Source organism: Triticum urartu, chromosome 5A (genome assembly GCF_056163025.1).
Source record: "Triticum urartu cultivar PI428250 chromosome 5A, HENAU_Tu73, whole genome shotgun sequence".
Lineage (NCBI taxonomy): Eukaryota > Viridiplantae > Streptophyta > Magnoliopsida > Poales > Poaceae > Triticum > Triticum urartu.
This window is the reverse complement of record NC_141877.1, coordinates 424,909,490-424,937,267: the sequence shown is the minus strand read 5'-3', so window position 1 is coordinate 424,937,267 and position 27,778 is coordinate 424,909,490. Positions and strand designations below refer to the sequence as shown.

The window sequence follows — 27,778 nt, the reverse complement described above, 5'->3', positions numbered from 1 at the left end:
TGATAAAAAATTGCATAGGACTGAAGCAACATCTTAGCAGTTGGTAAACATATCTCCCAATCCATGTTGAAGATGCCCGGTCCAACTTGACTAGAGTTGGAGGGGACTGCTCGAAACGACGCCCAATCAACGGGATCTCATGTAAGGCGGGAATGTATCCGGTGCATCCGCACTTGTGGTGCTACCGGTGTGTGTGCTATAGAATGTTTTAAAAAATCTGAAAAAAAATTCCAGCACGTTAATGCAATATCAATGTATGATGTCACAAAAAATCGTATCAAAATTTGAAAAAAAAATTGAGCTACAAAAATGACAAATTTGACATCAGTGTGATAATGGGTCAAATCTAAAGCCCAAGTTATGCTATGTACTATTTAGTGTTGAATTTGTCATTTTTGTTTTTCGAGTTATATTCCAAATTTTAACTTGATTTGTTATGACAAGCTACATTGATGTTGTATGACTGGGCTAATTTTTTTTCAGAATTTTTTGAACATTTTAAAAGCATAATGTGAGTTCGGTGCACCAGTAGCATCACAAGCTCCGATACACCAGATATTTTTCCCATGTAAGGTAGAAGAGCTTAGCCCACGGCAAAATCAAGCCATTCGACATCAGCACAAATTGTCATTGTTCACTAAAACAACGCTCAATCAACAGAATCTCATGTAAGGCAAAAGAGTTTTGCGCGCAGTAAAACCAAGCATCCAACATTGGCACATATTGTCATTGTTTTTGTGGTGGTTTCAAGACAACTCCAACGCGGCTCATAAATTTGTCCTAATTCAAAGTGTTTAAATTTTGTAGGCGAAAACCAAAAAATGAGACCAATTCAAAGGCTAACCCTGGTTGGCATTTTTTTTATAGGAGAAATTCCGCGAGCACCACGCGTGCAAGCCGGAACTCGAACTCGAGTGGTCTGGAAGCAACCTTAGTCCAACGGGTCGACGTCCCGTCCTCTTTGTAAGCGAAAACCAAACTGGAGGTAGTTTGCCGGCATCCGGATGTCCACCTGGCCCAGCAAAAGCCACCGTGGACCCACACCACAGCCCCTCTCTCTCTCTCTCATCTCAGCCATGATCTCCCTCCCTCGCAAAAATTCCCAAGTCCGCCGCTATCCTCGTCTTGCCGCCGTCTCCCGCCGTCCGTCGATGCCCGCATCGCCGCCCGCACGCGGAGCTCCGCTGTACCGTCTGTCGCTGGCCACCTCGACGCGGACGGGGAGCAGCACGAAGCTTCGCTGGAGCGGCGCCCACTCCCCGCCCTCGAACTCGCGCAGCTCGAGCTTCTCGGTTGCACGGGAGGCTGGCGCCAACGAACGTGGGCCGGCCGAGCGGGAGTGAATTGCAGAAAACCACCCCATTGAAGCCTAGGGTTGCAGAAAAGACTCTTCTACGTTTTTGTGCCAGAAAACACTGATTTTGGTCCTAATCATTTGCAGAAAACACCTAACCGTCTGTTCGGGTAGTTTAACCTCTATTATGACAGGTGGGCCCCGATTTTGAGGACGTGGCGTAACGCCCACGAGCTCACGCCGTCTGACGGTGCTACAGTGGCAACGGACGTGCCGTCTCGGTCAAAATGGCACGGGTCCCTTATCCACTTCATTCTTCCCCTTTCACCACTCTACTCTCCTCTGTCTCTCTTTCTCCCCGTGCTCCATGGCGACGGCTAGCCCTGACAACGGCGGTGGAGTGGATGCCGCCGGCGGGGGAGTGGATGGAGGCTGCAGCGGAGGGTTGCTTCGCGGCGGCGAATCGAACGAAGTGGAGGAGGTGTGCGGCAGCTCAAACCCTAGTCGGGCCCCGAAGAGGAGAGCGTCGTCGCCATCGCTTGAGTACCGCGCCGCCGGCGCTCTTGCCCGTGCTGTGCAAGCTACTCCGACGGGTAGCCATCAATGGGCTTCTGGATTTGGCAGCGTTGAGTAAGTTGTCCCCCTCCTTTACTGTGGATTCTAGGGTTAGGGATCAATTTCTAGGGTTAGGGTTAGGGATCAATTTCTCATAGTTCAATAGTTAGGCTTCGATTTGAATGAACTGTAGGTCATTATTGTTTGTAGTCTAACCTCTGATATTTATCCTATCTGTTAGATGCATTTGCTTCTGTGTATGAAGTTAACTGAATTTTCTCAGTGTACAAAAGGTTTTCAGTTGACTGAATATTGTTTAGTGTCAATAGTTAACTGAATTCTATCAACGTCTGAAGTTAACTGGATTAGGGTAGTGTATGAAGTTAAATGGATTTGCTTCACTGTATGAACTTAACTGAATTTTTTTAGTGTTCAAAAGATTTCAGTTAACTGAATATGTGTCAGCTTCACCTAGTAATATGTAATATTTCAGTTAACTGAATATGCACTGTATATAGTGTAGTCAGTGCATTGAAACTGTATGTGTGCTAATTATTTACTTGTGCACTGTATATACTTCAGTTTGTTATTGATTTTAATTATTAGAAATGTATGCATAGAGATTAATGTGTAGCTTCTTTGCTTTGTAGTTTGTGTGATGATGTGTGGGAAGTTAGGCTCCACTTTCATGACAGGGACAATTTGGAAAGGACCATGTGTGTTTCAGACATAACATTTCTGAATCTAATAGCACTAATAGAGACAGAAGGCTACAGAGAGGATGACTACATGTACTTTGTTAGGGATGCTGGCTTGGGAGTAGCTGGTTTGAAAGAGATATGTGATGATGCCAAGGTTGATGAGATGCTAGACCACATTGCCAACAGAGATCAGACCATAGTTAATCTGATAGTAGTTAGGGGTAGTGCGCCCAGACCTGGAGATTTAAACATAGGTCATGTTTGTGAGCAGCAGGTCCCTATAGGCAGTGTTGGAGAGAGGATTGTGTATGAGGTCAGTGATGAAGGTGTGGTGTATAGGTCGCCATCCAAAAAAACAAGGAGAGTTGCACAAGTTGATGAGCAGGAGGCATATCCAATACAGTTTTACTCCAGAGAGCAGATCACACATCTAATTATGCACAAAGGTAAACTCTAGGGTCATTTCATTGATATGTCGACAAGATGAGGCTCAAGGTAAACCCTAGGGTCATTTCATCGATATGTCGACAAGATGAGGCTCTAGGTAAACTCTAGGGTCATTTCATCGATATGTCGACAAGATGAGGCTCTAGGTAAACTCTAGGGTCATTTCATCGATATGTCGACAAGATGAGGCTCAAGGTAAACCCTAGGGTCATTTCATCGATATGTCGACAAGATGAGGCTGTAGGTAAACTCTAGGGTCATTTCATCGATATGTCGACAAGATGAGGCTCAAGGTAAACCCTAGGGTCAAATCATCGATATATCGACAAGATGAGGCTCTAGGTAACCCTAGGGTCAAATCATCGATATATCGACAAGATGAGGCTCAAGGTAAACCCTAGGGTCATTTCATCGATATGTCGACAAGATGAGACTCTAGATAAACTCTAGGGTCATTTCATCGATATGTCGACAAGATGAGGCTCTAGGTAAACTCTAGGGTCATTTCATTGATATGTCGACAAGATGAGGCTCAAGGTGACACTGTGGTTACCTTGTCCATATATCGATGAAATGACCCTCAAGGTTAATCCATGAATCTAGATGACATAATTTACTAACTTAGCACATGCACCACCTTGGCTTGAGCACATGTGATTCTACTAAGCACAAACACCACATAACAATCAAAATGCACTCATGTTCATAAAGGTTCATCAAGGTTGGATCCAACACCTGATCTCACAAAATACATACATAAAGGTTCGGAAATAGATACTAAAGTACTTAATAGATGATTATCATCTAGATTACAACACTACTAGATCCAACACCATAGATCACAAATTCATCACTGAAGTACTTGGGTCACAAATTCATACTAAAGTACTGGATAGAAGATTATCATCTAGAAACCGATAGATGATTATCATACTAGAAGGCACCCTACTCATCTAAGATGGCCTTCACACCCTGAAGTTTTAACTTTATCTTTTCCTCAGACTTTTGAAACTCAGAAATGTGATACTGCAGTTTAAGCCTCTCTTCTGTCAGCCTCTCCTTCTCCTTCAAATGATTGAACTTCAAGTTCCTAATCACATTGGCTTGAGCACATGTCAGGTTCTTCAGAGTTTCATAGTTTTGCAGCATCTTCTTCTTCTCCTCCTCTCTCTTTGACAGCTCTGCCTTCAAGTTCCCCACTACAGTCTCAAGCTCAACAATCTTCACATCAACATATTCCTTCTGCTCCTTCTGATTGTTTAACTCCACACCCCTCTGCTGCTGGGCATCCAAGAGAGAATTCACATCAGCATACAAACTGTCATAGTTCTCCTGTAGTTTCTTCTTCTCCTCCTTTTTCTTTGACAACTCTGCCTTCAAGTTGCCAACTACAGTTTCTAGCTCAGCAATCTTCACTTCAAATATTGCTTCTGCTCCTTTTGATTGGTTAACTCCACACCCCTCTGCTGCTGGGCATCCAAAAGAGCATTCACATCAGCATACAAACTGTCATAGTTCTTCTGTAGCTTCTTCTTCTTTTCTGTCAGGTTGTGAATTGCAAAGGAACTCTCTAGATTGTCCTTGGTCCTAGCTGACTTAATCTCCTCATACATATCCCATAGCTTGGCCAATGCCTTCTCCATTGAGTCTGGCCATTCAAAATCAATCCATTGAACTACTCCACAGTTTATGCCTTCCTGTATTATAAACAATAAAAGAATAAATAATTGTCTACGTGACTAGGATGAAGACCACTATTAACTGCCATACTCCATCGTATTTTCAAGACCATCAAACCAACAGGTTCAGGTATCTAATATGTGCACTGTTAAACAGACAAATAAACAAGTCACTAAGCACTGACAGGTTCCTTAATATACAACAGACAAATTAACATTGCCCACTGGTAAACAAGTCATTAAGCACTGACCATAATAAACAATGACTACCATCCACTAATGAGAACACACTCCAACGGTGGCTAAAGCAAATTAAACAAAGACAAAGCACTTAACCAAGCTTAACAACTTGATAAACAAAGGAGTAAGCACTGACCACAATAAACAATGTGTACAGTCCACTAATGACAAGGCATGTCAGAACAAGCTAAACAAAGACCAAACTAAAAAAATCTTAACATCTTGATAAACAAAGCATTAAGCAAACAACTTCCTTTACACAGGATGTGAATCATACCTTCTTAGCACATCCAAGAAACCTCCTGCCCATGTGCATCCCTTCAAATGCTACAAAGCGTTCAGCCGGCTCACCGTGTTCACACAAGACATTCACATCTGCATCAGTGCCATTGAAATTTGGATCGTGCATCGTAGCTGGAAGCTGCGGGAGCAAGCAAAGAGGAGGCTAGGTTCAGATCAAGCTCAAACAAAATCCCCAATTCACTAACCCTAACTCTAGCTCTAGCTATCTAATCAACTGACCTTGATGATGCCATCACAGGAGGAGGAGATGTTCAGGACTGAATCCTCACTGGTCTCGTCGCTCCACGACACCATGGCACCAGGGAGCAGCAGAACGGCGGTCGGCTGTGTGGCGGCGCCGGGGGAGAAGAACAGAGTGAGGAGAGGGCGAGGCAGAGGCGAGAGCGTGAGGAGAGAGCTGGATCGATCCAGTTTTTACCCACATGGCGGACCAGTAGCGGCCGCCACGCCGTTAGACGACGTCAGCTCGTGGCCGTGACGCCACGTAGACGAAACAGGGCCCCACCTGTCATAATAGAGGTTAAACTGCCCGAACAGACGGTTAGATATTTTCTGCAAATGATTACGACCAAAATCAATGTTTTTTGGCACAAAAATGTATAAGAGTCTTTTCTGCAACCCTAGGCTTCAATGTGGTGGGTTTCGACTGCACGCCCACCTCCGTGAGCACGGAAGGCTCGGAGTCCGGGTCAGCCACCATGCCCAGGTGCCGCAGCGAGACCGGGTCATCTGCTGCTCATGCTCAATTGACGGCGACACCGTGCTCTTGCCGCCGTCCTCCGCTGCGACCTTCCGTGGTGCCTCCCTTGCTGCCGTGGTGCTACTTCTCGCGGCCGGAGTGGACATGGGCTCGTCGGCGGAGTGCATGGTGGGCGTCGTCGTTCGCTCCGAGTACGGACTAACTAATCTGGTGGTGCATGCACTGGTCTGACGATGCAAATGCAACTGAACAGACGAGGCTGCAGTTACATACGCGCCTGTCCGTGGTCCGTGGCCATGATCTGCTGCGTGGCGCGCGCGTCCGTCCGCGCGGCATGGCGGCCGAGGAGGAGCGGCCACCACGATGCTTCGCGCCCAGTGGGTCGTCGTCCTTCTCCGACGGTGCGCTCCGTCCGGCATCCGCCATCGAGCTCCAGGAGCGCGGTCTCCTCGCAGAGGCGCGTGCGTGCGTGCCAGTCAGCGCGTGCTTGCCGGCTGGGCGCGTGACATGCGCGCGTGTGTGCACCTTGCGTCGTGTGTGTGTGTGCAGTGCGTGTGTGCGACGGCCCGGCCTCTCCAGCGAGCTCGGCCGCCGGCGTGTGAGTGCAGTGTGTGCCATTGCCGGGAGTGAACACAGCATGTTCGATGAAATGTCTGAGAAAAGAGAGGCGGACCAGTGAGAAATTTTTTGATGACTAGCATTGGATGGCTGCCTCCTTAACTCTGTCAGTTGGGATTGACGTTGGAGTTACCCCTATTTCTCTCCTACTCAAAAAGAACGCAGAGATCCGTCGTCCACCCTGTCCTTCGTCCAACCTGTATGTTCCCCTTTCTCTGCGTTTTGAATTTTCCCTTCCTATATCTTTGTTTTTTTCACCGGTTTTCCTTGAAAACCATCTTAACTGCCCCGCCTTTTATTGACTTACCAAATAAAAATATGTTCCATTTGACAAGTCAATAAGTTTTTACCAAGTATAATCCTAAAATTTATTTAGGTTGGTAAATCACTTGCACGGTGCACGGTGCACCTTTATTTATACAATCACATTAATATGGGCAGATAAATCACTGGCTAACATACTAGAATATTTATGCGCATTGCAACACACGGGCAATTATCTAGTCTAGAAAAAATCTGCTTCCGCCTCCAGATACGGTGGATACACATTGTGCCTGCCCCACTCTAGGGTGTCTGATGAAATGCGAGCATTGGAACCTGAGCATTGGTTCAGGTTGAGAGGAAGCTGTGCAGTGGTCATGGTTGAAACTGGAAGAAAGGGGGCGATGCTCTCGGAAGACCTCGATAAGGGGCACAGACACAATGCACAGGTGCCAAATTGTAGTTCAGGCTACCCTGATACTCCTTGGATTACAGTCTTACACTGATAGATTTTTGATTTACACTTGGAACCTGAGCAAAATTAGAATACATTACATAATAAGCTTACAGTTGCATTGCAGTTGCACTGGCATGCAGTTAGCAGGCATGACTGTCAGCATTCATACATACTACACAGGCAAATACACACATGAGAACAAAAGCTGACCAGGTTTACTCTGGAGACTGAGAACCTGAATAAGGCTGACTTAACATGGCGCTACAAACCATTGGCTGGTGTTCCATGAGGCATAAAATCCGGAGTTGTTTGGACTTCTGAACACGGGCTTGTGAGTTCTCTGGATATCTCTATCTCTTGTTGGCAGGCGTAGCTATCTGAATCATCAGGTACAGTTAACTGCATATCGTGGGACGGGTTAGAATCTGCAGTCGTCTCAATCTGACCTGTGCCGTTCCTTATCTTGTACCTCTTGTAGAGAAACATCATGAGGGCTATCAAAAGGGCAGAAGTTGAAGCAACTCCTGTGAGCAGAAAGAGTCCTGAAAAGTTTTTGAAGTTTAGACTGCTTGAGCCGATGGTGGGGCCGTCATTCTGACAGGCATGTTGGTCTCCTATCCATTTCCTTTCTATCTGAATGATAGTATCTCCCTCTGTTATGCTGAGGATTGCCCTTGAGAAGTCCTCGACCAGAGGGGAACGCTTGGGGAATGCCTACGCAAGTAAACATATTCAATATTATACAAACTACTTGAGTAATAGGAATTCAAAAATTATTTTCCACACGAAAGTGAACACAAATAGCATGGTACGTATTTACACTTTCTGCAAACAAGTGCCCCTGGATTGAATTGCTTTTTCTTTCTTTTTGAGTGATGTAATTTCAAGTTTTGGTCGATAGAAGCTGTCAACCTGATACTAGCTGTGATATGCCACTCTGCTGCCTATAGTTCTTTGTGCATGTAATTTGGTGTCTTTGGTCAATATAATTTTTTTCTAGAACTAAATATATGATTTTCACTGCATATGCTTCTCGTCCAGTGTACCTATATGTTCAAATGTGCACTGCATAGTTCGTGAACCTTACATCACTGGCCAATAGTTTTTGTTACTATAAGTTGTTCCTTGTAACAAACTACTACAACTAACAGTATGGCTTAAAAGTTTTTGAAAGTACTAACTGCAGTAAAAGATTGCGGAGAATGATGACCTCCATACCAGGTATTGTCTTGTTAAACTGCATTGCTTTGTTATCATCTTGGGTCTTAGCACTGTTCATTGATCATGCCGCAACTTTGTTAATCTATATCTTATATTTCCATATATACTCATGTTTACGTAAGTATGTAAGTATGTTCTTTGACGTGTCAGTTCCTTTTCTGTGTCTGAGTAGCTTTCAAGTATAACTTTCCTAGTCATTTTATACTTGACACTTTAGAGGTATGTAATGTACAAAAATTATCTGGTATAGCTAACTTACAAAGCCAAAACCTTCAGATTTGTAAATTGGTCCGATCATTGTATAACCTTTGCAATACTTAGAGAGGAATATTTTGATGTATGGGACTTCTTCTATCACAGCAGCAATACCACCATTTTTGCTCCCTTTATAGAGTGCATCATCAAAATCATCCGGATTACTGTATGGCTTGATCTTTCTTCTGTCAAAACCAATTTGTTCTAATAGGTCCCCTAAGTAAGAGCCATTTGTGTAGCCTACATATTCTCCTTTCGCAAGGAGTTCATGGACATCAGTTACTGTGGGTTGAAGCTGCTGCACGGTAAGCATTGATGATAAATTCGCTGTATAACTTGATGTAATAACGAGGAGAACCAAAACCCATACAATGATGACCAATCTAGACAAAATACTTTCCACCCTCTCCCCTGCAAAATGGTGAACAACCATCTATCAGCAGGTCCAAAGGGAAGACGAATACTGAATTGATTCTTAGCATGATAGCATCCTTTGTTTTCTTAATACAAAATCAAACAATTATGAAAACAAATTGAGTACATTTCACAGAACACTAGGTAACTGATCATTAGTAAATAGTAACACAAATCAATTAGGAATAATTGACCTGATACCATCAAGTGCTACTTCGCCAAAATAAAATTGCGATGTTTGCAGTGCCACCAGCAGGTGCGGAGGTACGTTAGGGCCAGCCCGTGGTGTGGCCCGCCCACCCAATGGGGATCTTGTACACTATACATCTAATCCTGGGCCTTGGAACAACATTCCACGAGGTATTTCCTTCTGTTTGGCCCGCCCAGCTATGGGCTTCAAGTACCCCTTTCAAAAAAAAACTATTGGCTTCAAGCTCCTGGCCACCGGTACATATAAAGTGAATGAACTTAAAGTTACTAATCTATCTCTCGTTTTTTCTTTGCGGGATATTTCTTCCCTCCTGACCCCAGCACACCCTTCCCATGTGCATGCTGCTGTTGTTTCTACCCTAAACTACCTGGATCATGACTCTGGGACTGTGAGGCTATAGACCAAAGTTCCCCAGTCTCTGACAGCTGTGCGTTACATTCTGCGATTCTGGACTACTGGTACAGGACATGAAAATTTTATTACCTAATTATGTACTGGTTCCTGCTCACTCTATACACTATATAAAGTTCAGTTGTTTTTTTGAAACAAGAAATTTATCGGTCTGAATTTCCTAACAGAGAGAAGTCTGCATTACCTCCCTCATTTCTTGATGAAGTTTAAGTTACAACCCTCCCCAACTTCTCTGTTTAAAGTGTAAACTCCAACTGTGGTTGATTGCGGTTTTGTCCTACGTGTCTGCCACCTCAACTTCTATCTACTCCCCTCCACGTCAACATGACACAACAAACTTCAGAATTGATGGTTTCCTAAAGCTTTGTTCCATTTGGCTGAATTTGACCAGTAGATTAAGGGGATCATCTTTGATTTTCTGTAATTGTTTCACATTTTTCTGGACAGTTTGAATTATGAGTTTTGTTGCTTCAAATCTTTTGTCAACATTTGAACTTCCCAGAAAAATATAAATAATTATATATAATCAAAGATGATCCTCTGACTCTAGTTTTCAGATTTCATCCAACAATTTAGGATAAAACTACCCCCTTCGTTCCTACATACTCCCTCCGTTCCTAAATATAAGTCTTTTTAGACATTTCAAATGGAATGCAACATACGGATGTATGTAGACATATTTTAGAGTGTAGATTCACTCATTTTGCTCCGTATGTAGTCACTTGGTGGAATCTCTAGAAAGACTTATATTTAGGAACGGAGGGAGTAGAAGTCTTTCTAGAGATTCCAATATGAACTACATACGGAGCAAAATGGATGAATCTACACTCTAAACTACATCTATATACATCCGTATGTAGTCCATAGTGAAATCTCTAGAAAGACTTATATTTAGGAATAGAGGGAGTAGTTCTTAAGTTTTCGCTTCAGATTTTGCCTCAAAATGCAAACTTCTCAGAAAAAAATCTGAAAGGTGATCTCCTGACAGTATTATTCAAATTTCAGGCAAACACAGAAACAATTTAGGAGAAAATTAGTTTGAAAGTTTGTTGCAATGTGTTGGCATGGAGGAGCCGGGGGAGAAGGTGAGGTGGCAGACACGTAGGACAAAAACACGGTCGGCCATAGTCAAAACAGGCAATGGGGATTTTTTTTAGTGGTTCCAGAATTGGAGGCTGTACTTTAAAACATAAAGTAAGAGAGAGGGGGGGGGGGGGGGGATGTATTATATATGCAATATTCTGTACAGAAATAAGAAAGTATAATATGGTAACATCGTCACTTACTATCAGCAAAGAAGGGGAAATATATTGCTATCCCAAGCTGGCGGGAAATGGAGCCAGTCAGTTCAGTGTTATCGATTCGTCGCTCCAATAGCCAGATCACAGCCCCTGTGAATATGAAGAATACAATGCTTCCAAACCACAAGTCAGTAGTTAATGGCTTCAAGAAAATCCATGTATCCTTTGTCGTTCCATCCTTTACTGGCACAATCATTGCTATCCCAGATTCAGTATAAGGTAATGTGAAATCAGCATAGGAAGTTCTGTTGTACCTGATAGTTATATCCGCGACTGCAACTTGGTACACCTGCAAGCATGTCATTTAGTGTTGCATACCCATGTTTCTTTAAACTAATGATCACTTGATCAGTATACTCTATACTACTCCTTAATCTCCACAAAAGTTACGAATTATTAGGGCTTGCGGAAAACATTAGCAAACAGCACGCATGCAACAATTCTACCATAATCTTAGAAAAACACTAGTAGTGCCATTTATGGGCATACATCTAGTCAAACCTTAACTGGTTGAATCATACAGTTAGTAATAATCTTTTCGCCCAGAATAAATATTGTTTAGGTATATGCACATAGAACAAGGAGGAAAGGAATGCCTTAATTCCTGACATAATTAGCCCTTGTGCCCATCTATCTAATACTTGTACCCCCTCTGTAAAGAAATATAAGATCGTTTAGATCACTACTTTAGTGATCTAAACGATCTTATATTTCTTTAAACCCTCTGTAAAGAAATATAAGATCGTTTAGATCACTACTTTAGTGATCTAAACGATCTTATATTTCTTTAAAGAGGGAGTACCAATCAGCATTCAGTATGACTAACTGGTGGAAACAGTTGCCCGGAAAAAATAAAACGGTACAAAATTGCTAAAATATGATTAGATTGTACAAGTAGGCATAGATGCAGACAATTTTGCAAAAATAAAACACTACAATATACATAGTAAATTTAGTAAAATATTTTGTGCAATAAAGAGAGCATGCCCAATTTCTGCAATAACGATATGGATAGTGTGAGAACCAAGATTTACTTACCCCAAGATTAACTTGGTAGACAAAATCATTATAGCTCCCATTGCTTACTCCTTGATCAAATGCTACATATTCATAAGGGATTGCATATGGGAGTCGCTTTAACACCTCTTCAAATACGTCAATTGCATACCCAGTGGCAGTTATTGCATTGGTTAGCGGATCCCTTTCAACCTTTATAAGCTAAGGATACCCACTTGTCAGTACACCTACTTGGAGCTTCTTTCCATTGGTAGGAATTTGCCACCCTTTAGGCACGGCAGATACTTCTCCTGGCCAAACCACTTGAGTCAGATTCGGCCCAGAATTTAGGTATGTGTGTTCTGATCCATTTTGAATCAAATTCTGTATTATTCCATGCTTTGCCGTCCAGAAACCTATTCCTTTCGGCTCTCTTGTAACCACATTAATTATCTGGAATATGGAAGATTGAAGCTGCCTGCTCCTCAGGTGAAAATCACCACTTAAGCCTCTGAACTTACGCTGTAGGATTGCATCTAGAAGTTTGTGACCAATTGTAGAAATACCCAAAGTTCCAAGACACGTTGAGTTTTTTATGTCTTGCTGCTTCTGAAATGTTGCATTGTACATGCTTACCTTTTCTGCTGCTTGTGCCAAGGCCCAAATAGTGTCATAACCCCAGAGCCCAAAAATGCTTAGTGGCAATGGTGGGTCATCCAGGTTGTCTTGCCTGTACCTCGCATTCCATCTCTTAGTAAAATCACCAAGTTCCTTCGATTTAGGCACATGGAATCTCACACCCAATGCACCATCCATTGCATCAAGAACCGAAGGGCTTAGCGAGTCGACAACATTTGCAATCCCATCTGTCAAAATCCACGCATAGGCTCCACTCATCATTCCTAACTCTTTGGCCTTTGTGAAGAGAATGGAGCCAAAGGCCAATGACATGTGCACAATGTAGACCCTTGTTGGCATTGTCATTAGCTTGTATAGTTCTTTCTCAACTTGGTCACTGTTTACTGATCGAGAGATTGCACTGCGGTATGGCATAGAAGCTCCAAACTCTTGGAGGGCATCAACCAGGTAGGGTATGATGCCCCTGCCATAGTCTGTGTCCTCATAGATGGGCACTACTTCCTTCCAGCCATATGCCTTAATGAGAGCAGCAAGGCTATTCACTTGAGCAGCATCACTTACAGTTGCACGTAAAAAATATGGCACCTCAGCAGATGAAAGGGTGGGATTCGTTGCTGTGAAGGAGATAACTGGGACCTGACTGTTGTTCCCAATATCAGACACAAAAGTTGCCTCTGAAGATTTTTGTGGACCAATTATGGCCCGTACATAGTAATTTTCCAGCAGGTCAACAGCTGTGCGAATGTGCAATTCAGTCAAGAGAAAATATTTAAAGAACATTTGTGTAGATTCTGGTTGCAGCTAAGGTATCTAGTGCATGTACATTAGGCAATCTCTGATGTTATAGCTGAAAAGTATAACGACTTGGGCTACATGATCATTTCTTCAGGTACTGGTGGTTTCTGACTTTGAGGGGCATAAGTATATCAAGGAATCAGGTTCATAGGGAAATTCCAAAGTTCCCTATTTTTATCTTTGCGCAAATTCACGAAGTCATCTTTTTGAAAGTAGTATATTGTAAAAAAAATCTTAATTTGTTTCAGACTTGCAGTGGAAATAGAAAACAATCACAATACATTTGTAGAAGTCGTATACTGAATGAATTAAGGAAAATTACAGTTTCAGTGCTTCTTTGGTTTGCTTCTCTCTACATAAATCTATGTTTTGGAGTTTTATGAGGAAATCAGCAAAAGTTCCTAATGTTTTGATTTTGCTATCATGATACACAACAAAATAAGAACAGCACAGGATTTCGCTTCATCACAGATACCAAGTTTAACAGTTCCTTTCTTATGTTTCATAGCTTCTTTTCGTACAAAATTCGGTGACGGACAACAATTCTCAAAATGTGATATGTACCTTGTGATGCAGCTCGCATATTGTCTCCGTTGGAATCCCTGATGTGGAGAACTAGCTTTGTCGTATAATTCCTGTGGACTGCATAGAAATCTTCCATAGCCATCAATATGCTGGTACGTGCTATTTTGCCCACCAAAGACTTCAGATGGAGGATCACTCCGACATCGAGTATACCCGCTCTACTCTGGGTAACATTTTGAGCAACACTGAGACTGAGGAACGGCAAGAACAACACCAACAAGGTGGCCCTTGCCGCGCCGTCCATCTCTTGAGCTGTTTCTACAGGAACAGGGTGGTGTGGTGTAGGGTCAATGCAGTCTCTTATAGCAATGGTTATCATTGTTCATTGCACCTGGGGAACAGCAATAATTGGCGTTATTCTAACCAAGTCAATTGACATTTTTCAGATTCGTCAGCTCCGAACTATAATATCAACTGTCTGTTTGGGCTATCTTTTCTTGTGGAAGAATCTACCGTTCTATATGTATGTATGAAGTGGATGACACCTGTACTTTGAAGCGATGGCTCGGCAAGTTCGAGGAAAGTTCCTGTGCCAAACCCATGAAGAATGACGTTGGTAAATTCCTCATCCGTTGAATCTTCTGAATCCAAGACTTTGATCCTTAAGGAATGGGATTGTGACAAGTCAAGGAGCTCAGCTTATACTCTTCCATGCTTGTGTTGTGTGGTGGAAGGTTTATTTTTGAATAGTGCAAGTTGCATTTTTCATCAAACTGAAGTTGCACTTTCCAGAATCGATCAAAAGATCAGAAATATGTCCCCCTCTAGGTGCTTAGGTAACTGTACTTAATCGTTTCTTCTCGAGAAAATAGAGGAACGAGCTAGTTAATGACTATTGAGTAGTGGCATATGTGCTACGCTGATTACATTCATATTCGAATAGTCTCTTTTTAAGAGCGCGAGGGATAACAGATTCATGCAGCCTGAAAAATGGCACTGCTGGAAATAATTTCCTGTTGTTGCAATTATTTTTACAGGAGCAGAAGTCAAGCCATGTCATTGTGATATTTGCTGGTGGCTAGGATTCTGTTAAACATTTGAGAATCAGATTTTGATAGTGGAAGACTTGAGGCGTCTGCATAATTGGCCTTCTGATTTATCCATCAGTTTATGTAGTGGTTGGTTCGTCATGATCGATTGTGGCCTGAAGACATGCAAATCAAATGGAATCATGGAAAGTATACGCTGGAAAAACAATATTTCTACAGGACCAAGTCTAGATTCAAACTTTGCCCGTCAAGCTGGACCCACATAATGACCAGGTGACACGTGCCTGGCATGGATTTCGAAGCAACTCAAGGCCTTCTTCCCCAGTTCGCGTCAACTTGGCGACTGACCAGGACGGGACCTCGGCGCCGGCATGCTCAGTACGTACTGAGCACAACCTTGCGGTCAAAGAGAGGCCTGTCACTAGAGAGCGCCATGGCCTCGGAGTATACTGTTCTTGTTAGCTGTGGTGCGCGCCATCTGTTTGTCTGGTAAAACTGTATTTAAAGAAAAAGGGCCTGCTAAAAATCAGTCAACTGAGATTTAACCAAGTTTCAGTTGACCATGCAGCATTTCTTTTGACCGTTTGCAACCATTTTTTCCTACCGGTTGCAACGTTCGTCTTGTTGGTTGAAGCACGTCATACCTCATTGGTTGTGTAGCACGTCATCTCACCGGTTGCAACATCCTTCATTGACGGTTGTAGCATTTTAGTTAGAACGTTTGTAGCATTTTTGTTGTTGCTTGCAATACCATCGCAACATTTTTCGTCGCCGTTTGTAGCATCTACCCATGCCACTTGTAGCAAAAAAAAACGCCGACATCACTCGAGCAAGACTTCGTCAAGTCTCAATCGACTGATTTCTAGACACACCCTTAAAAGAGAACTTTCGATCTATTCATAATCTATCATGACAATAGAAGGAACATAAAAATTGTGTCTTTGTTTGTAGACCACCTAACTATGATTACAAGCACTGGAGTGTGCACCGCCGTCATTGCCCATTCCTCATTGGAGTCGGGGCATAAGCTTGTTGCGGTAGACAGTTAGAAAGTCATTGTGCCGGGGCCCCATAGGACTAGCGCACTAAAACAACAACTGTCATCGATAAAAACATGCGTAAATCGAAAAGATCCAACTTGAAGACACACAAACGAAGACTAGATCCACGGAGATCCACAGAAGACCAACACCGACCGAATCTCACAAGATCTGCTAGAGACACACCTCCATATGCCCTTCGATGACACTAGATGCACCATCAGGACATGGGCTAGGTGGGGAGCCTTATTTCTTCTTTAGGGAACCGCCACCACCTTGCCTTTCTGAGCAGGACATAAACCCTAATCATCCTCAAAAGAACACCTAAAACGGAGTACAAACCTTCCCACCGGCAAGGGCAAAGGTCCACCGCGCTTCCATGGACCTAAGGCCATCAGAGAGAGGTGGACCGACGGCGGCGCCAACAGGAGATGGAGAAACCCTGCCGCCAGAGATGCGATGGGGTCTGGTAAAACTATATTGTCTCCCCAACGAACACACCATTTTAATAGTGGAACGAATGGGTGGTGGCATCGAAATTATCTTTACCATGTAGCGCGTAAGTTAGGTCGCACACCACTAATACCGAACAAACTAGTGGTGTGTGTTGCACGTGCACACGCCACTAGTAATTACTTCAGGGCCCGCATGTGGGCCCATGTACTTGTTGCATGCATGCTTTATCACACATCACTAGTGTATACACTAGCAGTGGCTTGTGCCCTTGCGTGGTGTACCACTGGCGTTTGTTGCGTGGCTCCCACTTACTAATGACGTTCGCAGTGAATGACTCGTCGCTAGTAGTTGGATTATTAGTTTGTGCGAGTTGGCTACACGCCACTAATAGCTTTGACATATTTGAGAAAAACTCATTGTACGCATGTGAGCCTCTCGCACTAGCTCCCTTCTTCTTCCTCTCTCTCCCCTTCTTGCTCCTCTCCCTTGTTCTTTTGTCAAAATTAATCTCTCACACACATTGTTGCACATTTTTACATCTAGCTAGCTAGCTTATTAGTCCTAGATCTAGCTACCTAACTAATTAATCTCTCTAGTTAGCTACTTTGAACTAGCTGTGACCGGCAACGAGTGGGGAGGATGTGAAGAGGTGAGGAGAAAGGAGGTTGGTGGTTGCACGTCATCGTGGAGATCCAGAGGGACTCTGTCGGCGACAACCTACAAAGTGGGAGACTGGGAGCTGGATTTGATCCTTAAAGCTCGGAGCGTCGCGGTTGCGCTCGGATCGGCGGGATCGGGTTGCTGCAGCGGTCGCTTGGGTGGCGTGGTCTGAAGCGGAGGGTAAGTCATTGTGATTGCATATAGCTCGGGTTTATGGTAATCGAGGTGCTCCCTGTTGTTATTCCGTAGGTTTTGAAGATTGGGGAGGTCGGTGTTTCCTAGATCTGTTGAGGCTGCCATTGATGATGTCAGCGGGTGAGAAGGGGGTTTGCTACAAAATCATGGGTTGGGCCCGGTGGAATCTAGGCATTTTTGTCTGCATGGTTCAGTTCTTATTCAACAACTTCTCAGGGCTTGTGGGTCGGATCAGGGAAACAAATGGAGAGGCGAATGAGGCTAGAGCTTGGGGACAACTGTGTGGTTGTGTTGCCGCCAAAAAAACCCTATGTTGAGGCAGTCATGGAGGGTGGTGGTAGCTAAAATTGGAGAGAAGATTGGGGCGAAGGGGTGGTTTCAGAGGCAGAGGCAACTAGCAAGGGATGAACACATGCGGTGGGAGGGAAGGGAGTGGTGGAGGAGGTGTAGGATCATAAATAGGTCTAGAGGGGGTAATTAGACTACTTGACCAAATAAAAACCTAGCATTTTCCCAATTTTAGTTCTTGGCAAGTTTTAGCAATTCACATAAGTCAAGCAATACTGTACACATGCAAGTCTAAAGAGTATGCAGAGGAAAGTAAAGACTTTGCATATGAATGTAAAGGAGGGGATCAGAGATATCAAATGCAATGAAGACAGAGAGACTTTTGGCGTGGTTCCGATAGGTGGTGCTATCATACATCCACATTGATGGAGACTTCAACCCACAGAGGGTAACAGCTGTGCGAGTCCACAGAGGGCGGAGCTTCACCCATGAAGGGTCCAATAAGAAGCAACTTTTTCTATTCCACCATGACTTACATCAACGAAGGACTAGCCTCGCTCGGGGTAGATCTTCACGAAGTAGGCAATCTCCTTGCACTTACAAACTCTTGGTTCAACTCCGCGTGATTTGGAGCCTCTCAAGTGACACCTGACCAATCTAGGGGACATCACTCTCCAAAAGGTAATAAATATTGTTGTTGATGATGAACTCCTTACTCTTGTGATTCAAAAGATAGTCTCCTCAACACTCATTCACTCTCTCACAGATTGGGCATGGTAGTGGGACAATAATTGGAGTGGCAAGAAACTTGTTGGGGCTAGAAATCAAGGATCAAATGGTTGGAATGAAATGCCTTGATCTCAATACAAGTGTAGGTGGTTCTTTCTCACAAAATGGATATGGAAAGTGGTGGCTTCGTCCTGGTTGCTCTCTCTAAGAGTAGGTGGTGTGGGCAGGGTATATATAGCCTTCACCAAAGATCTAGTCATTACACACCTTTATGCACAACTCAGTGAGACCAAAAAGAAATTCTCGGAGGCACCGACTAGTGCAAAAGATTCGAATGTTAGATGTTTCGATGGGACCAGATGAATGCACTCGATGGGACCGATTCGTGATGACCTAAGCAGTTACCTCATCTCGTAATTCCGATCGGTTTCACTCGGAGATTCCGAAGTGAAAACGATGGGTTATAGAAACTTGGCACTTGCACTTTGGTGGGACCAAATGTCATCTCAGTGGAACTGAGTTTCTAGGGTTTAGGCAGTGGCTGTGTCTGGTGTATCTCGGTGGGTTCGGGTGTATCTATTCAGGTGGGATCGAGAATGACTTTAGGGTTTTGTACAAATTGGATTGTGAGAGTGCAGCTGAGGTTTTTGGAGCAATATATTCAAGCACTTGAGCAAATGACTCATGATCAAAACCTCATTCCCTTTTAATAGTATTGGCTTTCCTATGAACTCAATGTGATCTTGGATCACTTAACAAAAAATGTAGATTCTTGGAGCTTTTGCCAATCCATGTTCTTTGCACTTTGAGGGGTCCACATTCACATGTCCTTACCATTCCTATATTGAACTTTTCCAGAAATAATATTTTAATATGCATTAGTTCAATGATGTATATGTTGTTATTAATTATCAGAACTACCCCGGGATCGGTTGCACTTTTAGGAGGCCAGTATGGATGCGCATCGTCGGAGTTATACCAATACAAGGACTTCCATTACAGTGGTCCTTTCATGCTAGAGACGCGCTTCCCCCACAAGGTGCACCTCCGCCTTTCGACTGGCAGCAGCAGTGTCCCTCGCATAACATGTTCCCATAATAGTTTCACCGTTTGTCGCCATCGGCAAACCCATAGGGGGATCAACTCCAAGCTTAGTTTCATGATGTTAGTGGGCAACATAGCAATAGTACAAGGGTTGTGCAGTCATTTGGTGTGGACTCTAGTTTGTCTGGTGGTATGCAGGCGGGTGGAGAATATGTGCAGCAGGTTCAGTCTAAAGAGTTAGCAAGGGTGAAATTTCTTTAGCTATGGCAGTGAATGTTGTTGAATCTAATGCACCTAAAGCTTTAGGTCGTTATAGATGTCTCAAGCCAGGATATGTAATGAAGGAATGTATCGAGATCTTCAATTGCATCATTTGTGGTCGTATTGAAGCTCATGTGTCCGAGAAGTGTGTTACGGTGACTGATGCCGTGCAAGTGCACAAGTTTTAGTTGTAACATTGTCGAAGTAAGAGTATCGATCCCACGACGAGCATATGAAATGGTCTTTGCCTCTTATAGAGGTATATTAGAATGTGCCTGCATGTTAATTCGGTAAAAGAAAAGTGTTACGGAGGTCAAAATATTGCAAGAGTGTCGTGACAAGAATTTAAAGTACACAAGAATAAAATAAAAAAACACGAGAGTAATGGAAATGATGAAAACAACTATAGAGTTAAAAAAACTATCATGGAATCATCAATATGTGGATGCATAATTCTAGTTCACATAACCGATCCGCCTGATATGTTTTTACAACTGTGCGCAGCCAAGTACAAATACATACATACATGCAGCAGCTCCATATCACATGCCATCATTATTCCTCCCGACATTCATATTACGACAACAGTGGTTAAGGGTCTCATGCATGTGGAGGCGATTTTTTTTGTCATTCAACATTTGTAAAATAGAGCATGAAAATATTTCAATAAGTACGGACATTTTTCAAAAATTGCGTACATGTTTTACAAAAACTAAACATTTATTCAAAACACAAAAAATAATAGTTTGCAAAGATTTTTTTGGGGAAAAAGTGAATATTTTCTAAAACATGTTTTTTAAACGGACTTTTTTCCAAAATATGATTTTTTTGAAACACAACATTTTTACTAGTTTTGATTTATTAAATCATATTTTTTTAAATGTGATCATTTTTGAAAAATATGCATGTCAAAATTCCAAATATTTTTTGAATTTTTTATTTTTATAAAGAAAAATAAAAACCCAAAATAACCTTCAAAGGAAAAAAGAAACAATATTCCATTAGGAACCGGTCACCCCATCTTATCTTCATTCGGTCGGCTCCTGTGTTAAACAACGACTACATACATTGAGAGTGAAATAGCGTTTACCGTGCAAATCCTGACCTTTTTTCCGTTTCCAAGGCGGTTGATCTTCACCTAATGCATAGACGCTGCTTAAGTGTCCTAGGCACAACCTAGGCGGTTAGATACTTTTTACTATCAAGATGTATCTAAAGTTACTATATGTGTATTATGTTAATTCAGGGCATATGAATAAGTTAACTAATAGTTACTGTCATTGGAATATGTCCGTTTGGTATATCATTGTAATATGATATGATTTTTCACTTGGGTAGATAATTTCTTACTTGCCCTCCTTAGACTTCTACTTATACCCTAGAAGAGGCGTTTGACCATTGCCTAGCGTCTAAGCGTGCCTCAGCGCTTCCTAAGCACTGCATTTTCCAACAGAGGGCACGGCCGTACCTCTCGCGGAAGTGTGATGCCCCCAATTCAATCGTACACTAATCATACACGCAAATGTGTACGATCAAGATCAGGGATTCATGGGAAGATATCACAACACCACTCTACAAATAAAATAAGTCATACAAGCATCATATTACAAGTCAGGGGCCTCGAGGGCTCGAATACAAGAGCTCGATCATAGACGAGTCAGCGGAAGCAACAATATCTGAGTACAGACATAAGTTAAACAAGTTTGCCTTAAGAAGGCTAGCACAAACTGGAATACAGATCGAAAGAGGCGCAGGCCTCCTGCCTGGGATCCTCCTAAACTACTCCTGATCGCCGTCAGCGGGCTACACGTAGTAGTAGGCACCTCCCGAGTAGTAGTAGTCGTCGTCGACGGTGGCGTCTGGCTCCTGGGCTCCAACGTCTGGTCACAGCAATCGGGTATAGAAAGGGGGAAAAGAGGGAGCAAAGCAACCGTGAGTACTCATCCAAAGTACTCGCAAGCAAGGAGCTACACTACATATGTATGCATTGGTATAAAATGGAATAAGGGTATCATATGTGGACTGAACTGCAGAATGCCGGAATAAGAGGGGGATAGCTAGTCCTATCGAAGACTACGCTTCTGGTAACCTCCATCTTGTAGCAGGAGAAGAGAGTAGATGGTAAGTTCACCAAGTAGCATCGCATAGCATAAACCTAACCGATGATCCTCTCCTCGTCGCCCTGTTAGAGAGCGACCACCAGATTGTATCTGGCACTTGGAAGGGTGTGTTTTATTAAGTATCCAGTTCTAGTTGTCATAAGGTCAAGGTACAACTCCAAGTCGTCCTGTTACCGAAGATCACGGCTATTCGAATAGATTAACTTCCCTGCAGGGGTGCACCACATAACCCAACACGCTCAATCCCATTTGGTCGGACACACTTTCCTGGGTCATGCCCGGCCTCGAAAGATCAACACGTCGCAGCCCTACCTAGGCACAACAGAGAGGTCAGCACGTCGGTCTAAATCCTATGGCGCAGGGGTCTGGGCCCATCGCCCATTGCACACCTGCACGTTGCGAGGGCGGCCGGAAGCAGAACTAGCCCCCTTAATACAAGAGCAAGCTTACGTTCCAATCCGGCGCGCGCCGCTCAGTCGCTGACGTCACGAAGGCTTCGGCTGATACCACGACGTCGAGTGCCCATAACTGTCCCCGCGTAGATGGTTAGTGCGTATAGGCCAGTAGCCAGACTCAGATCAAATACCAAGATCTCGTTAAACGTGTTATTTTGAAATAACCGCGAACGCCGACCAGGGCCAGGCCCACCTCTCTCCTAGGTGGTCTCAACCTGCCCTGTCGCTTCGCCACAAAGATCCACTGCGGGTACTCCTACGAGCCGACCCGTCTTTTAGTCATCACATGTATCATATATAAAGTATATAGTATATACCCGTGATCACCTCCCGAGTGATCACGGCCCGATAGTATAGCATGGCAGACGGACAAGAATGTAGGGCCACTGATGGTAAACTAGCATCCTATACTAAGCATTTAGGATTGCAGGTAAGGTATCAACAGTTGTAGCAACAATGACAGGTTATGCATCAGAATAGAATTAACGGAAAGCAGTAACAGGCTACACTACTCTAATGCAAGCAGTATAGAGGAGAGTAGGCGATATCTGGTGATCAAGGGGGGGGGGGCTTTCCTGGTTGCTCTGGCAAGAGAGAGGGGTCATCAACTCCGTAGTCGTACTGGGTAGTAGCGGCGTTGGTCTCGGTGTCTAGCGAGAGAAGAGGGGGAAGAAACAATAAATATAATGCAAACAAATGCATGGCGATGCATGACATGGCAAGTAGCGGTGCTAGGGGTGCCCTAACGCGGTATGAGGTGATACCGGTGAAGGGGGAAATATCCGGGAAAATATCCCTGGTGTTTTGCGCTTTCGGACAGAGGAGCCGGAGGGGGAAAGTTGCATGTTCGCTATGCTAGGGATGTGTGGCGGACGAACGGGCTGCGCATCCGGATTCGTCTCGTCGTTTTGAGCAACTTTCATGTTGAAAATATTTTAATTCGAGTTACATATTAAAAGATATGATTTTCTAAAGATTTTATTAATTTCTGGAATTTAATTAATTATTTAATTTAATTTCAAAAATGGATTTATGACATCAGCATGATGTCATGCTGACGTCAGCAGTCATCAGGGTTGGCTGGTCAACCTGACCAGTGGGTCCCACTGGTCAGTGACACATTTTAATTAACCTAATTAGTATTAATTAAGGAGGTGGGCCCCACTATCATACTCTGTTAGCTAATTAACAACAGTTAATTAGGTTAATTACTCGTTAGGTTAATTAATCTTAATTAGCTAATTTAACCAGAATTAATTAAGTTAATTAGTTAATTAATTAATTAATTTTATTATTTTTTATTTATTATATTTTTAACCTCCTTTTTTTAACGTTCTGGGGCATGGGCCCCCTGTGTCATTGGCAGGGGGGTCTTGGCGGGTTTGGGCGTAACGGGCCACGGCGCAGGCACCCATCAGGGCGGACCCGAGGCAACGGGGCGGGCGCGTGTGTGCGCCGGAGCGCCGGCGCCGGGCGTGTGGTCGCGGCGCGGCAGGTGGAGGTGACTCAGGGCAGCGACGCGCATGCGCTAGGGCGGCGAGGGCGCGGCCGGACGAAGGCGAGGCGGGTGCGGGGAGCAAGGGCGCGCGCGAGCGGGGAGAGGCTGCAGGCGGCGGCAGCGTAGAGCACCAGCAGCAGAGCAGCGCTACAGTGGTCGGCGCTGCGGGGTGCGCACGCGGCCAAGTAGCAGCAGCAGGTAGAAGGGGGCGAGCGAGCAGAGGCCATGGTCGGGTGCGCACGGCTGTGCAGCGCGGACAGCGCGCGGCCAGGCCGAGCAGGAGAGGGGGCGGGGGCAAGGCAGGGCCTGGTCGACGCGGGCGCGTGGCCAAGGCGCGCGCGGGCGGGCGGCGAGCGCGGCCACAGCAGCGGACGCGCGCGGAGCTGCGAGCGCGGCGAGCGAGCAACGGGAGGCGAGCGCGTCGAGGGGGAGGCTGCGGGCGCACGCGCGGCTGAGCAGGCGAGGCCGTGGCCGTGGTGGCCGTGAGCAGAACTCGGGCGGCGGTGGCTGGCGGCACCGAGCGATGCAGCGGTGCGGGCTCGCACGCCAGGGCGCGTGCGGAGGCGCGCGGGGCGCCGTGGTGCGCGCCGGCGCACGCACGCGCGACACGAGGGAGTGGCAGCAGTGGCGCATGGGAGGAGGGGAGCACGGGGCGAGGGAGAGAGAGGAGGGGCGCAGCTCATGGGGTAGCGTAGGGACGGGGCAATGGGCGCGGGGAGGTTCGGGAAGGGCCGTTGTGGAGGAGGACCAGGTAGCCCGGCGAGAGGGAACGCTCCGGCGAGGCCCGAGGAGCTCCGGGCGGCGGCGACGGCGGGTGTTGACGAGGTGGTGGGGTCGTGCCCCGATCCGATCTGGATCGGGGAGAGGAGGGAGTGGGGGCGCGAGTGTGGGGGGGAGTGGGTGGTGGCTAGGGTTGGACTGGGGGGAGTGGGGGGTTAAGATGGCGGGTGTGGGCCGGCTGGGCCGGTCGGTTGCGGCCGAACGGGCCGGCCTGCTGGGCCGAGGCCCGGGGGCAGGGGGTTTCTCTCTTTTTTTTGTCTTTTCTTTTTTTCTTTTATTTAATTTAGTGCGTTTGAATAATTTATTAAAATGTGGTTTCACCATCATAATCATGTATGATTTATTTTCTACATTTCAAACATTTTAGTTTTATTATTTGAAAACTTTTATTGTCTGGCTTGATTTTGATTTTTGAATTTTGAAGCGGTTTCGAATTAATCCGAGATTAACTACAGTGATAGAGGTGACGTGGCACCATTAACATGAGATTACTGTAGCATGATTATCCAAGCGTTACAGGAAGCAAATCCGTACCTCTCGAAAGAAAAGAAAAAAAACACGTTTTTTTCGTTTCCGATAGACACGGCCGTGCCTCTCGCGAAAGCAAACCATGTCTTTCGTGGAAGCATAATTGTACCTCTCATGGGAAAAAATGCACTGTTTTTCTGTTTTTAAGAGGAACGGCCGTGCCTCTCGCGGAAGCAAATCCATGCCTCTCGCGAAAGCAGAACCGTGTCACTCGTGGAAAGAACAAAAAAGAAAACACGTTTTTTCGTTTCCAAGAGGCACGGCCGTGCCTCTCCCAGAAGCAAATATGTGCCTCTTGCAAAAGCAAAAAAAAATGTTTTTCACGCAAAAATGTGAATTATTTCTTTTGTTCAAAAGCTAAGAAAGACCAATGAAAAACCAAAAGGCCAAAAAAGGGGAGAAATTATCTAAAAAGCCAAAAACAAATGCAGAAAATAAGAATCCAAAAGAACCATCCAGAGTACGACACATGGCGGTGACTGAGAAAGCGTAAAGTGACGCGCTTTCAGCCTACCCCAGATGACGCTTGAGAGGCTCGTGAGCGCGCGATCCTCAATTAGTTGCTCTCCTAGTTGACCCTCGTGGGCGTCAACTAGGAGTGGCTTTGCTGGAACCTACGCATATGGGCCAGCCAACTTTCCCCACAAAGTTGTTGTTTTATATTTTACTCTTCATTTATTCACTCACTTTTTCACTCAAAAAACAAACCATTAATTTTTAGAATCTACAAACTTTTATAAACTATTAACAATTAGGAAAATGTATTTTCCAAAATTATTCAGTCTATGTCTTATAAAAAGTTCAGTGTATATTAAAAACAGTTCACCATATATTTTAAAAAATGTTTGGTGTGTATTAATAAAAATATTAATCATATATCATAAAATTTTCAATTTATACACCCTAATGATTTATCATATACAAAAATTATTCAGTGTGTATTCTTAGAAATGGTGACATCGTGCATTTGAAAAAAAAAGCACACTGTATGCTAGAATAAGTTCAATGTACATTCGAAAAAGGCTCATGTAATTTCAAATGTATAAAAAGTAAAAGCAAAATAAAATAGTAAACCAAAAAAAAAGGAATAACCGGATCTGAAAAAATATAAAGAAAAAAAAGAGAAAAAACATAATAGAAGCAGCTCGTTAAGTGGGCCCGACCATCTGGAGGTTCCTTCAGAAAAGCCTGCCCTATATGACGAACAAGGGCGTGATATAGGGTAGGCATTCCGGCCATGTTACCTTGTCATGAAAAAAGGAAACGATTGCCCATCTTGCGCGCGCAAATCAACCTTGAACCAAAAGCATACACAACTCTACATGTTGCGACCTACACAAAGCTGCCACGCAGGGCATCCGTGTTCGCGGACCAAACATCTTCTTCTCTCGACGAAGCAATTGACTGCACTGGTCTCTCTCCCATGGCTAGGGACGCCCACATTTGCTTCCTCCTGGTATGCTTCATTGCCTCCCTTGTGTTGACCTCGCGGCCACACCGACGGAGGTCAAAGTGGGGCTCCCAAATATGAAAACATTTTTAAAAGTTTGGAACATTTGAAAAAACACTCAGAGTTTTAAAACGCAAACATTGTTAATAGATTTTTTATCATTTTTAAAAGTCAAGCATTTTTTTGAAATTCCCAAATATTTTATGAACTAACTTTTCTTGAATAATTGTTTTAAGCTAAAAAAGAATTTTGAACTCCTGAACAGTTTTTGCAATCATGTTTTTCTCTATAAAAAGTAGCCTGATTTTTTAGTATTTTTGAATTTTTATTTTATTTTTTGGAAAAGTAAAGATAAAACAATATAGAGAAAATAGCAAAAACGGTCAAAAAAAAGTTCCCAAAACCGCCAAGAACCCTCTAGAAGATTCCTCAAACCGGGCACGTGTGCTACCTTATGGGGCGTGCCATATTCCTGTTCAGTTGTGTCACCCATCTTTATAGAAGTTGGAGATCTAGCTAGCGCTTTATTTCTTTTGTTATTTAACATGTAATATGACCAACTATGGTTTGCACATATCTATGCTAAGCATGTTTGTACGATTGCCGTGACCGAAAGATTGATCAGTGAGACCCCTGGCTGCCAGGTGGCTGACTGCCCAACAAATGCTTTCAGTTGAATAAAGCTCACAATTTTCCTTGCAAAAAAAGTCTCAGCGCCGTTTCTACGATAATTTGTCACAAAGAGTGTCAAATGGAGAAACATAAATATGCGGCTTGGAAAATTGAGAGTAACAAACTGAGGGGTACCCTTTTGCGGGAGCCCTTCGAGGGTAATTTTTTATGGGCTGCGTGCACATCACTTGGCACCCTCAGCCATCGCCATGTGTCTTGTGCCGGACGCTCACTCCGGATTTTAATTTTGTACGTATTTTCTGGTTTTAGATGTGTTTTTTCCTTTTTTGGGTTTCCGGTTTTCGCCAGCTTTCCCTAGATTTTGAAGAAAAAATCTGACTTTTTTTGCACGAAAAAACCCATTTTATTTCTTCCCGCAGAGGCACATATTTGCTTTCGCTTGTAAAAAAATATAGTTTTTTTTCTTTCATGAGAGACATAGGTTTGCTTTTTGTGAAGGCACATATTTGCTTTCACGAGAACCACAAACTTACTTCTCGTGAAGACATAGATTTGCTTTCGCGATAGTC

The 27,778-nt window shown here is 44.0% G+C and overlaps 1 protein-coding gene across 1 annotated transcript; it reads right to left on the bottom strand.

Moving 5' to 3' along the window:
* Window positions 1-5,865: 5,865 nt before the first annotated feature.
* LOC125509397 (glutamate receptor 2.2) lies at window positions 5,866-14,532 on the bottom strand. Its single transcript, XM_087526293.1, is given in 5 exon segments — window positions 5,866-7,969; window positions 8,783-9,142; window positions 11,054-11,357; window positions 12,107-13,437; window positions 14,063-14,532. Coding segments are annotated over 5 exon segments (2,460 nt in total). The 5' UTR covers window positions 14,403-14,532; the 3' UTR covers window positions 5,866-7,844.
* Between the last annotated feature and the right edge of the window lie 13,246 nt (window positions 14,533-27,778).